This window comes from Pleurodeles waltl, chromosome 2_2 (genome assembly GCF_031143425.1).
Source record: "Pleurodeles waltl isolate 20211129_DDA chromosome 2_2, aPleWal1.hap1.20221129, whole genome shotgun sequence".
NCBI lineage: Eukaryota > Metazoa > Chordata > Amphibia > Caudata > Salamandridae > Pleurodeles > Pleurodeles waltl.
Genome location: NC_090439.1, coordinates 635,962,214 through 635,981,042, shown reverse-complemented (window position 1 = coordinate 635,981,042; position 18,829 = coordinate 635,962,214). Strand labels below are relative to the sequence as shown.

Here is an 18,829-nt window from a genome sequence, read left to right as displayed (position 1 = left end):
GTGGCGGCTGTCATTGGTGACATATTTGGAGCAATAATCCCATCAGTTGGGGTTATCTTAAATTCTATGAAAATTCAAAAGTTGTCTACTATTGTGGATAACATGCTGACAAACTTTACAGGAGCAATATTATTAATGGATACTGAACTTGCTGCAGAAAGAGCTATGACTCTTCAAAATCGGCTTGCTTTAGACATTCTTTTAGCAAAGAATGGAGGTGTGTGCAAAATGCTTAATGAGCGTCACTGCTGTTCCTATATACCCGATAATAGTAAGGAAATTAGAAACATGCTTACTAACCTGACTAGAGATAGTACAGATTTGAAGGAACTGAAAGAGCCTGGAATTTGGGAAAAGTTTGGAAAAGGAATTGCCCGGGTAGGAAACTGGTTTACCAATATTTAGAATGGTGTTCTTGCAAAAATTATGTTGGGCCTACTAATTTTTTTAATTTGTCTATTAGGATTATGGGGAGCATGCAAAATTAACAACAAAATTAGAAGAAACTTGTCAAAAAGAGTCAAACAGAATGAAGAAAGTGAAAGAGAGAAAATGTTCAATGAAATATGGGAAAGTTCACATAAAGTGCAAGATGTTGAAATGCGTATTATGCGCAAGGTGAAAAATTGAAAATCAAGAATTGTGTGATGACGTGCGTCATCAGAGGAGGGACTGAGAGAGCGTAGTTTAAATATCATATATTATAGACGTGAAACGCTTACATTTGGCAAAGCAATATTAATAAATAATAATTAAAGTGCATTAATAAACGTGAAGATTTACTCATTTATGAACACTAATAATAATAATAAGATATATGCATTATTACAATCAAAACTGTATTCATTAAAACGTGTATGTCTTAAGTTTGCATGAGTTACGAACTAGCTGTGTAACTCTCATTTCAAAGCTTATTTTTCCTGCTTTTTCTGTGTGCGGACTCGCGAATGATTATGACCCAGCTATTGTTCTTTCTGTATTAATTCGAAACATGAAGAAATCTTCCCATCCGCATGCTAGCAGCTTTTAGTATAAAAGATATGTGCTTCGAAACAGTAATGGACACTCTCAAGGGCGATGAGACGAGGGGAAAAGAACTCCTGACCCGAGACGTGTGCCAAGATGGTGAAGTAACCCCAGACGTACCACCTACGAAAAATGCTGATTATGAAGACCAATTGAGAAACAATTCTGTATCAAGAAATAACAAATACATTACTTAATGAATAATTTGATTGGTTACCAATGATGGGGTGTAGTTATTAACCAATAGAATTTTGGGGGAATGGATTACGAAAAGGGGATAAAAACTCATGACACAAGAGACAAGACGCATTAGGTAGGGAATGATACCGATTGCATCCAGAAACTCTGTCACTCTATTTGGTGATTTGAGACTTAGACAAAATTATCCTAGCCCATAGACTGCCCTATTATACTTTCCTCCACATGAGGAGAGTGTCCCTTGATTCTATTTAGATAGATTGACGGTGAACCATCTGATGTCCTGAAGACGAAGACAGATCCTGTATGCTGACTTAACTCGAGGAGGGTAATTATTAATGCTAATAGAATCTATATGCCTTTCTTTCTAGGTACCAACTGCTGTATGTTTAATTAGGTATCTTAGTTAGATGTTTTCCAAATTGATGTTCTAAATTGTTTTGCATGAAGCCCAACATGCTAATGCTAATCTGAGGTTAGATGAGGTATTCATTTGACGGACGGAACTGACGTGACTGACATGTAGCTATGCTGAACTGATATTCTGTTGTTTATCATGCACTATGGTCTATTCTCTTCTAACGTATCTATCCTATGATTCTGATCATTGCATTGTTGAAAGTTCATCGTAATTGCCACTTTGTGATTATGCTTTTATGCTTCTTGGTTTGAGATCAATACGTTTATTATTATATTGTAATCAATAGGGAATAAATTCACAAAATCTTCCTTCAAGGTGTGGTTATTTGAGTCTAAGAATTAATAAATACGCCTAAGGTTCATTATTGGTTATTGTGAAATATATTTAATGCTTGGTAATTTCGTCTTACGGAGACTCACCACTGGGTCAAAAGGTTCATCGACCTAAAACGAGTCCTGATGTGTATAAACTGACATAGAAGGACGCGTTAACAGTTCCAAAATAAGAAAATTGCAATAGCAGGGATTAAAATTACAAGTATTCAAGCCCTACTATAGTAGTAGCCCTGGCATAATCAGAGAGGCCATTATCAGAGCTCTTACATAAAGAGATTGCTGTCATAATTTGTATTTGCACTACATGGCATCAAAGGGCCAACTAGATCTTTTTACAGGACAAGTAGATTTAAGACAAGTGGACATTTTTATTAAATTCCACCCCCCAAAATGTATGGAACAATGAAAGAGACGTTCTTTAAAATAATGCCGGACAAGTGAGCGCAACTATAATTGAACAGTCCGTTTTAAATTTAGGTATAATTGTGCTTCTTGCTGGAGGACGGGATTAAGAACAAGAGGCAGTAAATAAGAAGCCTAAATGGACGTTGTGCACAGTGCGCGGGATGAACTGCAGGTCGGTGCAGTATATTAAGATACTTAAAAGTAAAATACAAGGAAAAGTAAGGTCTGTGCTGGTCGTGTTACGCGAATAAACGTCATAGGTGCACTATAAACAGTGAAGGGCGCGTTGTTGAGGTAGCCGATATGGCTTACTTACAGGAATGCTCCACAAAAGAGCAGGGTCATCACGGAACAAGCACAATATCGCAAGGTTCGAAAAGCGCAGGCGAGGTGATGATAATCGCACAACTAGAGTTGTACTGGTAAGGGTTTGGCAAGAGTAATCAAACTACACGAGGTCACTTGGGGAGGGTACTCACAGCGGCAGTGGCCTTCTTGGCTGCAGGCACGATGGCGGGGAGCGGCGCGGACATGGTATTGCCACACATGCACCGGACGGGACGAGTGGTACGTGGGTCAGGTTCTGGGCGGAGGTCCCGCTCCGGCAGAGCAAGACTCGAGCAGTGACAGCGGCTCCCGCAGCTGCAGCCCCTGCTTCAGGGTCACACAGGCTAGCCGCACGTCACGCCCACAGCGCGCAGTCTCGTGGCACGGCCAGTCCTTCCTCTATGTCAGCACCGCAGCCCTAGAAAACATCTGTAACTCACAGCGCCAGACCCCCACCCCTCGTTTGGCAGTAGCCCGCCCCGTGCCCCGTTCCCCGACATGCTCACCTGCTTGTAACCGATTGTGATTGGCTTCGGAACCTCTAGCTTTGGTGGATTGGCTAATGCTTGCCTTCTCGTCATGGCTGTTTTGGCTCTCCGTCTTGTGATTGGCTAACCCACGTGCCTACCCCAGTGGCTGTGTGGGATTGTCAGTGACACACAGTTGACAGATGGAGTAGCAGCTCAAATCTAGGTTACCATGGAGTCTGTTGGCTCATGAGCGCTCGAGCTGTGAAATACACTTCCCAATGCAGGAGAAACGTTTGCTCCTAATGGTGTACGTGCAAGTTTCAGCTGGAACTCGCTTCAGATATTTTTTCCATTAGAATTTAGTAACAAAAGCATAGTTGTGTGTCACTGGCATACCGGTCGTTCTCTAGAATATAGAATTCGGGTGAAGTCAGGAGTTTAAAGGGGTAATCCGATTAGGTGAATGGGGAATTTACTCGAAAAAAACGAATGACGCCTTCCAAATGCAGGAGAGTTGATACGTATGAATGATAGGCTGGTTATAAATATGGTACCCTCTCAACGACAGTAGTTCTTACACGATTTCTGAAATAATTACTAGTAACAGTTTTATATGTTTAAGACTGGAAGAGAAGCCACGAAACTTCTACGGAGTGTAAAATATTCCACAGATTCAGGTACCCAAGTTAAAAGAGAAAAGGTAACAAAACTGGTGCACTTCATCTGTGAGGCATAGCTGGGAGAAGGGTGTGGTAGCGGTCAGGTCTTATGTTGAATGAAAAATGTTCTAGCTTACACAACAAGAATTTTCAATTCTATTAAGGACACAGAGGCGAGGGTTATGCTTTTTTTCTATGCTTTATTCTATCCAGCAGCCAATAAAAAGAAAGTTTATTAAAATAGTGCAAATCCCAATACACCCACTTTTCATTACATGACCAACTATAGAGACGGACCTCTATATAAGTTACTGACGACAGAACACTTCCTCTTTCTTTGCTTTATGAGTGAGACAGTTAACAATGAAAAATTCCATATCAATCCAATTTTTTTTTAACACAAATAATATCTTCAGCGCAAACAAGAAACTCTTAATGAAAACTGGTATCTGAACGTAGAACTGAATTCAAAACAGGAAATCTAGAACAACTGTCCACGTGTTCCTCCTTAAGTAAAAAACCGACATCATCAATCCTAGGAGGTCTTGACAATTGGCCCAATCCAAACAACGATCCACTTCTAAATGGAACACAGAACCATCGCCGAAAAAGATGACCCATCCAACCATGGAATTCTTCAGTTCTTTTTCGGATCTTAACCTAGAAATCCAGACAAATAAAGAAACCATAATATCCATCATGATATAAACAGCCTTAATGTAGATGAACCTCCTATTGAAATACATCGCAATACAGGGTGGGTTAACAATATATCACAATACACAAGAAGATCCAGTACTTAACTTATACGAAGAACTGCAATACGCCTTAGAGTGGGATAATCCTTGCCTCTGTGTCATTAACAGAATTGAAAATTCTTGTCGCGTAAGCTAGAAAAGTTTTAATTCTGTCAGGACCGGCGGCTCTGATTGTGCTTGTTTAAAGCCACTGAAGTGATGATTGTGCTTGTTTAAAGCTGATCTACCACCACTAAAGTGATATCCACAATGGATTTGTAATAGAAAGCTTTGAATGTCGACTCCATCGACCAGTCAGCCGCCTTCATAAGATCCTCGAGTCTGACTCCCAAAGTGAATGATTTACATGCCATGGCTCCTCTGACTGAATATGCTGCAAAAATGAAAATGTCAACTCCAGCTTCAGAGAGTAGCCATCATATCCATCTAGCCAAGGTGGCTGCTGCCACTTGGTTAAAAGGTTTCTCAAGAGCAATGAGCATTTGCCCTCCAGGATCTCTCCTGAATTCACTTGTAGCCGCTGCATAAGCTTTTAAGCATTGAACCACACACAAATTAGAGTTATGAGGAAATGCTGGGTAAGAAAAGATATAATGCTAGTTTTAGTTTGTCTAGAAACAGAGAAAGAATCCCCTTCTGGAGAAAATATTCAACCAGCCAAATCAAGCACTCTGACATCTACAACTCTTTTACAAGATATAAGACACAAAAGCATGGTCAGTTTGGCCGATAATTGTTTACGAGAGAGGTATTTATTCTCTGGCCACTTCACATCAACATCCCAAAGGGCAGAATATAGGGCCTGAGGCGGATAAGTAAAATAAATGCCCCTCATAAGTTTACACACAACAAGGTGTTCCCCTATTGGTCTACCTGAAACAGGTAAGTGACCCGCTGAAATAGCTGAGCGATAGTTGTTAATAAATCTTCAGGCAAAGCCGAAGGCTGTCAATGAAGCCATAAATTTAATCACCAAATTGACATCCGCCTTGAAGGGATAGGAATCCCGCTCTGAACACCAATGCATGTGTGCTCTCCGTCCCAATGTGAGACTAGAAATAGGACTGCGGTCGCGTACGCGGCTGCAGTCCGCTTCCACTCCACAAAACGCTAGCGCGCTGAAGCGCAAGGGAAACAAATACAGTCAAGAGCAAACACCACAGAGGTAGCTCAACAGCGCAATGCAGCTCAAGTATCACGTTCACATTTGCAAGTATAAATAGATAATCATAACAGAAGGTAAAGGCACTTAACTGACTGCGGGAGTAGCAAAGAAAGAGGAAGTGTTCTGCAGTCAGTAACTTACACAGAGGCCCGTCTTTATGGTTGGTCATATGATAAAAAGGGGGTTATTGGAATGAGTACTGTTCTAATAAACTTTCTTTTTATTGGTTGCTGGATAGAATAAGGCATAGAAAGAGAAGCATAATCATGGCCTCCGGTCCTGACATAGAATTGTGGTGCTGTGTGTGAAGACTAGAGCGTGCGATCCACACCTGGCGCAGCGACGTGTGTGCAACTTACTCTTGTGGTTGTAAGCAGAGGAGTATGTGGATAGGTTGCAAGCATCATAATATGTAAATCAGACAATGCTTGTGGGACAGATTCAATATTAGAACACTGGAATATTGGGAGCTCCATTGGAGACAATGGAGTGCTCTGGGCTCTTACTAGCTGATAAAAGCCAGGAGCATCAGCATTCCAATGTTCTTTGTGCACAGCAACAGCTGTGAACAAGGACCTCACGGAGTATGAGGGGATCTTAACCCCTTTGCTGCTGGGCCTTTCCCTCCTCCTGGTGCTGAGCCCTTTTTTGGCTATTTGGGGTAGTTCATCCTTAGGCTTTCATAACATTTTGTCCACATAAGCTATCCTCACCAAATTTGCCTCCTTGTTTTCCAACATACTAGGGATTCTAGTGGTATCCAGAGTTTGTGGGTTACCCTGGAGGAGACCAAGAAATTAGCCAAAATACAACTAAAATTAAATTTTTTCAGAAAAATGGGAAAAAGGGCTGCAGGAGAAAGCATATGTTTTTTTTCCTGAAAATTGCATCAACAGGGTGCTTGAATCACCATCTTCCCAGCTTTTAGGAACAGGCAGACTTGTATCAGAAAACTACATTTTTCAACACAATTTTGGCATTTTACTGGGACATACCCTTTTTCACTATTTTTTGTGCTTTCAGCTTCCTTCCAGTTAGTGACAGAAATGGGTGTGAAACCAATGCTGGACCCTGGAAAGCTAAATCTTTCTGAAAAGTAGACAAAATTTTGAATTCAGCAAGGGGTCCTTTGTGTAGATCCTTCAAGGTTTTCTACAGAAAGTAACAGCTGAAATAAAACAATATTGAAATTGAGGTGAAAAAAAGACACATTTCTGGCCGGGTTTTTGTCTATAATTTTTTCCAGCTATGGCAGATTTTTAAAAACAATATACTGTTACATCTGTTGAACTTTTCTGGTTGTGGGGATATTTAGGGCTTGTAGGTTCATCAAGAACCCTAGGTACCCAGAGCCAAAAAATGAGCTGCACCTTGCAATGGGTTTTCATTGTGTACCGGGTATACAGCAATTCATTTGGTGAAACATAAAGATTGAAAAATAGGTATCAAGGAAACCATTGTATTTCCAAAATGGGCACAAGATAAGGTGTTGAGAAGCAGTGGTTATTTGCACATCTCTGAATTCCGGGGTCCCCATATTAGCATGTGAATTTCAGGGTATTTCTCAAATAGACTTCTTTTTTTCACACTGTCTTACATTTGGAAGGAAAAAATGTAGAGAAAGACAAGGGACAATAAAACTCATTCTTCTATTCTGTGTTCCCCCAAGTCTCCTGATATAAATGGCACCACACTTGTGTGGGTAGGCCTAGTACCCGCAGCAGGAAACGTAACATGGACACATCACATTGAAATCTGACTTGCTTTTTGGAAAGTGCCTGCTGTGGATTTTGGCCTCTGGCTCAGCCAACACTTAGGAAAACCTACCAAACCTGTGCATTTTTGACAACCAGACACCTAGGTAAATCCAGGATTGGGTGACTTGTGGGGCTCTCGTCAGGTTCTGTTAACCAGAATCCTTGGCAAACATCAAGATTTGGCAAAAAAACACTTTTCCCTCACATTTTGGTGCTGCAAGGTTCTGGAATCTGAGAGGAGCCACAAACTTCCTTCCACCCAACATTCCTCCAGGGCTCCTGATACAAATGATACCTCACTTGTGTGGGTAGGCCTAGTGCCCCCGACACGAAATGTCCCAAAACACAACATGGACACATCACATTTTCCCAAAGAAAACGACCTGTTTTTTTGCAAAGTGCCTAGCTGTGGATTTTGGCCTCTAGCTCAGCCGGCACATAGGAAAACCTAGCAAACCTGGTCATTTCTGAAAACTAGACACCTAGGGGAACCCAGTATGGGGTAACTTGTGGCACTCTCACCAGGTTCTGTTACCCAGAATCTTCTGCACACCTCAAAATGTGGCAAAAAACACTTTTTCCTCACATTTCAGTGATAGAAAGTTCTGGAATCTGAGAGGAGCCACAAATTTCCTCCCACCCAGCATTCCCCCAAGTCTCCTCATAAAAATGGTACCTCACTTGTGTGAGTAGGCCTAGTGCCCGTGTCAGTAATGGATCACACAACGGTCAATGTTAATCCTTACATGACGACAACTGTTGATCCTGGAGTGATCCATTCCTGACGCAGGCACTAGGTACAGGCACTCAAGTGGGGTAGTGTTTGTATCAGGACAGGTGCGGAAACAAGGGGTGGTAAACATTTTGTGGCCCAGCATAATCCTGTAGTTTGTGTGACAGAAATGCAAGAAAAATAGAGTTTTTATTCAACATTTCACCTTTGCAGGGTATTCTGGGAAAGAAAACTTTAGGGAATCCACACAAGTCACACCTCTGTGGACTCCCCTGGGTGTCTAGTTTCCAGAAATGTCTGGGTTTGGTAGGTTTCCCTATATGGCCGCCGAGCCGAGGAACGCAGGTGCCTACCTTACAAAACCAGGTTGTTTTGTAATAGATAATTTTGAAGTCTCCACAATACGATTTGGGCGGTGGAATTTGGGACTGAACTAAATTGGGGAGCTCCCAAAAGAGCACTCTCTTTGTGCTTGCCACCACATGCACCTGCTCTCTGGGTTGGGCTAACCGTCTATTGTCCGCTGCACAGACTGTGCTTGCGAAGGGACAGCAGGACTGTCCTCATCACCTCTCTCAGAATCACTGGAAGAGGAGTTGTCGAATGGGACTCCAACCGAAAAATCACTCCCAGAGTCTGCACCATTGTCCTAGCCCTCAGATGCTGTCTCAGTATCTGCTGTCTCAATTTCTGATCCTACGTCAGAGCTGTCTTCTATAACCCGAGTTAGGCCTTGAGCAGCAATCATCCAACGAGATGCCATTTCTGCTACTGGCTAAACTGTTGCGCTAAAACACTAGCCTACGTAGGCAGTCACAAAATTGCTGGTGGGTGTGTGTGTGATGCGTGCAGCAGTAAATGTCACATTCGCTTCTTCCCTCAATCAGCACGTTCTCTCAAGACACTCAAAAATACAAAAAGACAAATTATTGCTTCACCTGTCACATACCAATCGTCACAGTCTTTAGCGCCTCTGGCACCCAGCCCAACAATCATTATTGGTGCTCCCACTCCCACGACCTCCTACTCTGATTCCCTCACTACCACCCAGCAAAAAGCAAAAGTGTCCTTCATCTCTCCATAGCCCCCATTGCACATACATTTCATTTGTATTATAGTGCAGGTAATGGCTGGATTTACTAATCCAATCAGCTATTCACATAAAATACAGATTTGATCTTTGCAGTAGGCATATCAACCTTCTGCTCTAAGACACGAGCTGTGAAACAACTGGTGGCGAACATATATATAGCTGTGATTAAATGTTTTAAGCAGCATTCTGGAGTGCAGGCATCTTTCTAGAGTGAAAACAAGAAGGAACCTTTGATTTAATTATAGTGGGTCCTGTGCCCACTTGCCCAGCATCGGCTGGTTGGTGGAAGTTATCGGCAAACGTGGGTGTGGTTTCCCTGGGGGCCGATGGGGAAACCACACACGCATTGACAAAAGTGATCTCCATATATATATATATATATAAAAACACTCCTTTTGGCGTTTCCTTTCCACACCAAATCGTCAACGGTGCCAGTCCCCTGACGCGCGCCACCACGTCTAACATCCAACACTTTCCTTTAGTTTGATAAGGATAGACAGCACTCCACGGGCATTTGGGCTTGAAATTTATTTCACAAACAGGAACGCGTTTCGGCGTTACCGCCTTGGTCAACCTGAGGGTCGCCATCTTGGCTCCCTTTAAATATCATGTGATTGTAACAAGCAATACCACGGTGCACAAAAGACAAAAACTACAGTGCAAATAACAAATCATAACAACACAGTTTCCCATTGTTAAAAATCTTACTTTCATACCATACCTCCCTCAATGAAAAAAAAAATGTTATGATTTGCTATTTGCACTGTAGTTTTTTTCTTTTGTGCACCGTGGTATTGCTTGTTACGATCACATGATATTTAACGGGAGCCATGGTTAGCAGTGGTAAAGTGCCCAGAGTTCAAAAGCCAACAACAACGGGTCAGGAAAAATAGGAGGAAGGAGGCAAAAAGTTTGGGGATGACCCCGTCAAAAAGCCAGGTCCAACAAGCATGCTCACAGTGTACACACCTGTTTGTCTGGAGGACCGTACAGTTGCGTGTACTGGGGGAGGAACCCATCCACTAGTTTCTCCAACTCCTCTGAAGTGAAGGCAGGGGCCCTTTTCCCAGACACATGAGCCATTGTCGCTTCCAGACACAGGTCACAGCAGCACTTGCAGTGTAGGTCCTCTCCTGTTGAAGGTCAGGTATCAAGTGAGTGAACAGACAGAAAATGGCGGTCACGTCCGCGGCTTTGCGTACCGTCACCGCCGGCGTACATCGTCATTGGCTCCACGGACCAATAGGGCCCAATGTTAACCAATGCTGAATTGCGCTGCGGTCTTCGACCGCCCACCGCAACGGTGTACAACATATTTGGCGTGCCATCGACAAGGAGGTCCGGACCCTGTGGGTCTACCACAGACGGAGCACCCACTGCCGTAAGAGATGGGAGGACATTCTACGCTGGAGCAAGAAGACGGCGGAGGCCCAGCTGGGGATGGCCTCCCAACGTGGGAGGGGTGTCCGTCGCACTATGACCCCCCTGATGTTACGGATCCTGGCGGTGGCCTATCCGGAGTTGGATGGGCACTTGAGGGCATCACAGAAGCCACAAGGGGGTGAGTACACTCTCATTCAGCTGACTCTGCATGCATTACGAGGTGTCTGGGTGGGGGAGGTGGGCAGTGGGTTCCCCTAGGCCGGGGCGATCTTGGTAGGCAGGGTCCCTTGTGAGGCAGGTTATGTGGCACCCAAACCCTACTAGTGGTAATAGCCATCTACACCTAGGCAGGCTCCTGTGACTTCCAGGTGTGCAGAAATTGGGCTTAGGCCTCGTACACCATGGGCATGTGAAAAATATAGGAACTATAAGTGCATCGCGCAGTGCAGATGGCTGCTCACCGTCTGTTGTGCCTGCCAACGGTAGTGGTGTTGCATGCACCGAACATGTCTTTCTTCTGTCTTTCCCCCCCTTTTTGTTTTGTCTCCCTGTTCTTGTGTGCAATAGCATAGTCAGGTGGAGGAGCATTGGCACCGGAGCAGGAGGGAGCTGAATCCCACTTGGCCCTGGAGGGTGAAGCTACGGAGTCTGAACCCACCAGTGGGACCGAGGGCGAGGGGAGCTCCACGGCGGGGACAGGAGCAGTGGCCATCAACAGCGACTCCTCCTCTGATGGGAGCTCCCTTGCGGTGGCGGGCCCCTCTTTGCCCACCGCATCAACAGGTACAGCCGCCACCCCCTCTACCAGCACCGCTCTCTCAGCAGCCCCTCAGCGTCTTTCCCGTGCCCACTCACCCAGGAGGGTGGGCATCTCCTTTGCCCCAGGCACCTCAGGCCCTGCCCCAGTCAGCCCTGCTGCCCTCAGAGAGGAGGCTCACTGTTGGGCAGTCTACCATTCTGAATGCCATCCAGGGTGTTAAGAGGCATTTTCAACAAACAAATGCATACCTGGAGGTCATTCATTCTGGCCAGGCAGCCCAACAGAGAGCATTTCAGGCTCTGACCTCAGCACTGATGACACCCATTGTCCTTGTGTCCAGCCTCCCCCCTCCACCCAGACCCAATCTCCTGTACCTCTGCCTATCCCAAGCACACTATCAGACCAGCATGGACACACATCAACACACAAGAGTGGCTCAGGCAAACATAAATACCACACATCCCACAGGCACTCACACAAGCAACATACCCATGCACACATACCAACATCCACTTCCTCCACAGTGTCCCCCTCCTCCACGTCTCCCTCCTCCCTCTCAGTCTCGTCTCCACTCACACCTGCATGCACTACATCCTCAGCCACTACCTCCATCACCAGCACGGCCATCACCACACACCGCTCACGTGCAATCACCACCCCCACTACCATTCACACATCCCCAGTGTCCTCTCCCAGTGTGTCTGTGAGCCCTCCTCCCAAAGTACACAAACGCAGGCACACACCCACCCACCCAACAGCCATCCACCTCACAACAGACTCCAGCCCATGCACCTTCACCCAAATTCAGCAAACGTACACCTCCTACAACCACTACCTCTTCCTCCACTCCCAAACCCCCTACATCTTCCAATCCCAGTGTGTCTAAAAAACTCTTCCTGGCTAACATTGACCTCTTCCCTACACCTCCCCCCCATCCTTACCCTAGGGCCAGGCTTTCCAGGTCCCAGACCAGCGCCTCAGCCACCACATCCCCAGGCATAGTGGTGCCAGCAACTGCGGGGTCATGAAGTGCGCCAACCATCAGGGCTGCCAGTGTGCCACATAGCGAGGTCAAGGACATTTCGCCACCTGCCAAGGCAAAAAAGGTGCCCCCATCCTGGAGGGAGAAGCCGAAACCACCAGCCACCAAGGGGTCAGCAAAAACGAAAGGGGATAGTGGCAAGACAACTGCGCCACCATCCAAGGTGGGGAAGGGCCAAAAACAGAAGGGCACGTCAGGAGAGGGCATGGTGGCACAGACTGAGGGGCCAGTGTCACACCTTCTGTCCACGTCCACCCCAACCTGTACGGCAGCGAACACCGCCACCTGCAACGCCTCCAGCACGTCTACAGCTGCTATACAGTCGCCAGCCTCTTCCCCGGTGGGCAGCCGTCCGAGGCTGCAGGAGACATCCTGCTTTCTCCCTGAGCAGGTGCTGACACATGCCCCGCCGCCACAGACCCTGCCGCCAGCACCGTCACCACAGACCCCGCCGCCAGCACCGCCACCACAGACACCGCCACCAGCACTGCCACCACAGACCCCGCCGCCACCACCGCCACCACCGCCACCACAGACATTGCCACCAGCACGGCCACCACAGACCACGCCACAAGCACCGCCACCACAGAAACCGCCGTAAGCACCGACAGCGGCCCCGCGATGTCCTCGGACAGTGGCACCACCGCTGATATGCCTACCATCCCTAGTGGTCAGTCGTGTGAGGCTGGTAGTGAGTTCCAGGACCCTGGGCAGCTTCCATGAAGGATTACTGTCATCACTGTTGGCACCTGCAGGTGGAATGCGAAGCCGCAGCAGTGTAGGGTATGTCCCTGCCTCCATGGTGTATCATGCTACCTGTACCTCACCAATGTCGTGCCACGCACACCCAGGTGAGTGAATTGTACTGGCCACACTGCACGTGGAGCACTCTGGGCAACATGCCCATCTCCAGAACCAGTGGAGAGATACATCCTCTACCTCAGTCCTTGGCAGGATGAAGCATTCTGGGCTCCATGCCCCCTCCAGAACCAGTGGAGAATCACATCCACTACGCCAGTCCTTGGCAGGATGAAGCACTCTGGGCACAATGCCCCCTCCAGAACCAGTGGAGAATCACATCCACTACCTCAGTCCTTGGCAGGATGAAGCACTCTGGGCACCAGGCCCCCTCCAGAACCAGTGGAGACTGTTATCCACTTGAGAGACTGTGGCTTTGCACTCCCCAGGATAAAGCAGTGGGCGAACCACCCACTGGAGAGACTTGAGAGACTTTGGCTTTGCACTCCCCAGGATAAACCAGTGGGCAACCAACCCACTGGAGAGACTTGAGAGACTGTGGCTTTGCACTCCCCAGGATTCCTGCTATGGGCATGGAGCCCCCTCGCGCAGCAGTGGCATCGTGCATTCATCTGGCTGAGGTGCCCCTCCCCCCCCTCCCCCTGAGGTGCCTGTTTCATTTAGATCTGATGCCCCTGCAGTGTTCTCTCCGTTTCTAGTCTGGTATCTAGTGTGGGCTTTGCCCATGCATTTTGGGCCCAGTGGTCCACGGACAATGATTGGTGCACTATCCGGACTTGTGTGGTTGGTGTACATAATTGTATTTACTGGATTTTGAACTTTGATAGTGAGATTTCACATTATTGAATTCATTCAAATAATTTCCTTTTGTCCTTGCATTCTTCCAGGGGGTGGGGGGTGTATGTGTAATGTTGCTGCATGTATTTGTGTGTATGGTGTTGTGGGTGAGGGTGGGGGTGGGGGTGTTGCGTGTGTGTGTCACTCTCTTTTCCCTCCCCACTCCCCTGTGTTGTAGGTGCAGTACTCACCATGGTCGTCGTCGCAATCTTTGGTGCTCCTGATAGAAGAGAAGGAAGGCCAGCATCGGCAGTATCTGCAATTCGGGCTCCATGGTGTCCTGGTTCCTCGTGGGGTGTGGAGAGGTGAGTGTTTTCCCTTCTGTGTACTGTTTCGGCCATGTTTTTGTTTGCATTGGTTCCGCCCCGGAAAAGGTGGCGGATAGGCCTCTTGTGATACGGTGTGCGGTACTTTGTCTTCTGCCTGTCTGTTGGCGGTTACCGCCGCGGAATTTGTTTTTACCGCCGTGGCGGTCGGAGTGTTAAAGTGGCTGTCTATGTTGGTGGTTTCCGCCATGGTCATGATTCCATTTTTTTTCCGCCAGACTGTTTGCGGTATTACCATTGCTTTAACACCGACCGCCAGGGTTGTAATGAGGGCCCTAATGTCATGAGAAGCATATCAGTTTCCCAACTCCCATAAAACACCTGTTGCAAAAATTCTGTAGTGTCTTTTAAATATGAAGGTAAACTTGTTACTAATGTCTCTAGAAACACTTCATTATACTGGGATGCAGACTTAAAAAGGCTCGCTTGTATCGCCACAATAGGTCTGCCAGGTGGCTTTTGCTCATTTTTGTGTATTCTGGGAATCAAATAAAAAACAGGGAGTCTCGGATGGTCCACCTTTAAAAAGTTAAATTCCTAAATATTAATTAATCCTGTTCTTTCCACAACCACAGATTTTTATCAAATTTAGTTTTTACATTATTAAAATATTCCATGTCAACTCGTTTATAGAAAGTGCTATCATTGAGTTGTTTATATGCTTCGTCCATATAATCTCCTATTGACCAAAGTACAACATTACCTCCCTTATCTGAACATCTAACTGCAGTTTATGGGTTATTTTTATGCAGTGCCTTAATATAACTCGTTGTAATATATTTCAGTTTATCTGTTTCTTTACATCTTAATTTCTTCAATTCTTGAGTTATTGTCTCTGCAAACTGATCTATAAGATCCCCACTATATGCTGGCGTTGTCTTTGATTTAGGTTTTAAACTTGAACCTCCTTCTTGATCAACGTTCACACCTTCACACTCCAGTCTTTGTATGATTTGATTTTCATCAATAGATACAGATGCATTTTCTTCTAATTCCCACAATTCCTTCATCAGGGCAATGTCCTCTATTTATAAATTTTGCTGTTTGTTCATCACATCACATATGGCCATTGATTTCAATTTCTCAATTTGTGTATTTTCATCAATTTTAGTTTTCTTACGAACAGAAAAAGGTCAATTCTGGCTTGCACATAATCGAACTTGTTAACTTCACAGAAAGATAGGCCTAAGGACAGATTGTTTTCATCCTCTTTATCTAATTCTATTGTCGATAAATTCAATACTGTTTTATTTCCATCAGTATCGTTTGTTGCTCCAAGTCATCTTCTCTTGTTCTTCTGTATGTCCTTCTTTTACCACCTCGTCTCTTCTTCCTCTGTCTCTTACTTTTGTCTTGCCTCTTCCTCGCCATGGTCTGTGATTCGTTCTCCGATCACGCCTTAAAAAATCAAATTATTCTTGCAGAGTAGTATGTGTTTTCACTGTTTTTCATCTGCATCAGTATCAGAACTTTCACTCATTGTAATATTACTCTCTCCCATTTTAGCATGTTCTTGCACTCCACTTAATCTTTGTCTTCTCCAATAATCAAATTTCCTAACAAATGTGTAAATTTGTCCTGTCTCATAATCGACCTTGTCTCTAATAAATGTATATAATTTTTTTCGAATAATGTCTTCTTCCATTTTGTGCAATCTATTTTCCATGGCTTGATTTAACGTTTCCACCATTTTGTTAAAAGACAACAATTAAATTTTTTCATTCAATATCTCAATTTGCTCAAGTGTTGTATCTCTATCTCTTTGGGCATATTTCAATAATATTTTCATCATTCCCATTGAGCTTTTAGCGTTATGTAACACCCATTCTTGCAATAATTCTGGGTCTGGATTATCATATGTTGGAAAAATCATTCTTCTCATGCTTCTAGGGATCCTTTCAGCATTCAAATTTCTAGTGAGAGACTCACATTCCCACCATTTGTTGATGTCTTGTTTTTTAAATTTTTCAAGTTCTTTAAATATTTGATCAATGTCTTTGCTATTATTTTCTTCTTGGTTTTTTTGTTGATTACTCGTACTTTGCATGGGTTTAGAAAAAATTAATTCTGCTCTTTGGGCCAGATGTATGAAGAAATGGCATTGCGAATCGCAAATAGCGATTTTTAAGAAATCGCTATTTCCGAGTCGCAATAGGCCATGTACCATAATTGCGATTCGGAATTAGTGATTTCTTAAAAATCGCTATTTGTGGTTTGCTTGTCCCAATTACCGAATCGCAATTTGCATTTTCGCAAAGTGCGATTCGGTAATTGAAAATCGCAAATTTCGAGAAAGCACACCTGGAGGAGCCTGATGACATCACAAGCAGGAAGTGAGTCATCCCAGGCAGTTTCAGGTGCCACACCCAAACCAGCATTCAGAGAGAGCAGCCCAGCCACACTGAGCAACACTCTGAAGGAGGCAGCACACCTGAACAACCATGGACACCTCAGCCCAAGGAAAGGAGAAGGGAGAAAGAAAGCGGAAGCTCAAATTTAGCGAGCAAGAGCTGGAGGTGCTGACAGAGGAGGTGGTCAGGAGCCATGACTGCCTTTTTGGTAAAATCTCACTCCAGGTGCCGGTGAGTGAGAAAAGGAGACTCTGGGCAGACATACAAACTAAGATCTGCGCTATTGGAGTGGCACAGCGCTCGGTCGAAGAAATTAAGAAGAGGTGGTATGACCTGCAGTCCCGTGCCAAGGAGAGGGTGGCAAGAAGACTGCAGGAGGCCAGGAGCACAGGAGGCGGTCCACCCACAGTCACCATCCACCCCGTTAGAGGACGTAGTGGAGTCCACACTCCTCCCTGAAGCAGTGAGTGGGGTCACAGAGATAGACACCTCCGGCACACCAAGTACCGGCAAAGGTAAGTGCAATATTGGATTGTAACCCCATATGTGTATGCACAAAAGCCCCTTAGGAATTAGCAAGTAATGTAAAACATTGTGAGAAGTAGTCCATTCCACATCTTAGAAGCAGCACAACAATGCATTATGGGAGTGGCAGTCCACAACCCAGAGATGAAAGTAGCACATACAATGTATTTAAGGAGAGCAACACCCAGACGAACACAACACCCACAACACAGTGAAGAGAAGTACCTGTACCTTTATTACCATTGTGTGCCCTTACTTGCAACAAACATAACTGACATACTGCATATTGTCGTTGCAGGTGGGCCAGGCCTAGCAGCCACAGCTTAGGGGAGACTGACACCCATCCAGCCTCAGACTCAAACACGAGTGGGTCTCTCACCATTGCGCCACTCCTACGCAGGCCCAGGGCACTGCCAATGCCAGAGCTCAGTCAGGACTCGGATGAGCAGCAGGAAGGGCCACATACACCAGCCCCAACTGGCAGATGCACCGAGATGCAGGAGGCCAGTTTGCAGCAGACCACAGCACCCCGCAGGATGGTGACAAATGCCGGTGCACAGGCGTATGAGGCAGGTGAGGGAACCTCCTTCTTTGGTGGGCTGGTAGTAGCTATGTTGCAGCAGCAGTGCCTGCAGAACAAAAAGATCACTGGTTTACAGAAACAACTGCAGCAACATAATGCCAACATGGGGGGCCTGCATCGCCAGCTGGAGTGCCTGAATGTGAATATAGAACAGCTGCATGAGGGACAGGTGCAGGCATCGCAGGACACAAGGGAGCTCACTTCTGCTGTGCTGGAACTATGCCAGGAGCTGCGCCATGACAGGGTGAGCCACCACAGGCAGGAGCGACGATTCATGAACATGTTCGGGGGATTCTGTCACTCTGTCAATAGGCTAGCTAATTCAACCTCACTGATTGCACGTCGTGCAGTGGCTGCACAGGTGGAGGCAGCACACAGCAGCAGGGATGTAGCTCACGGACTTGTCCAAATCACCAATGTGATAGACAACATCATGGGACACAGGTCAGCCACACCTAGTGAGCTTGGACTGGGGTATACGGAGGACACTTCCAGCCTCAGCAGCCTAGCTGTACCCGCAATGAACACCAGACGGCGCAGTGCCATGCACAGCACTGCCACTGAGGCAGACAATCGAGGTGCCAGTGAGGCAACTGGGCACCCGAGTGGTGTGCGTGGCCGCAAGGAGTAACTGTAGCGGCCAGAGGGGTAATGAGTACACTATGAAGTAATAGTGCATTACTCTGAACTTCTATTGTTTCGATTTTTTAACTCACTTTTGTTGGTATTCGTTGGACTAACATTACCTAATAGTAAGGTAATAAATTTACTTCACTATAGGTACATTTGTCAGTGCATTTGTCTTATTCATACTTACATCTGAAATGGTTGTGTGTGATGTCAGCACACCTTTGCCTTGCCTCTGCATCACTGGTCCTGTCTGCTGGCTGTAGGGGTGGTATGGGATCATCATCCT

The 18,829-nt window shown here is 45.7% G+C and overlaps 1 protein-coding gene across 2 annotated transcripts in view; it reads right to left on the bottom strand.

Moving 5' to 3' along the window:
- Nucleotides 1-3,077, bottom strand: part of LOC138282505 (acyl-protein thioesterase 1) — a 558,768-nt gene extending 555,691 nt beyond the window's left edge. Inside the window, exon 1 of one of the 2 annotated variants that reach the window (XM_069220172.1) lies at nucleotides 2,865-3,077. In XM_069220172.1, coding sequence (XP_069076273.1) covers nucleotides 2,865-2,933 — 69 coding nt within the window. In that variant the 5' untranslated portion in view covers nucleotides 2,934-3,077. The remainder of the gene's footprint in view (nucleotides 1-2,864) is intronic. The other variant, XM_069220173.1, reaches the window with a different exon arrangement.
- Between the last annotated feature and the right edge of the window lie 15,752 nt (nucleotides 3,078-18,829).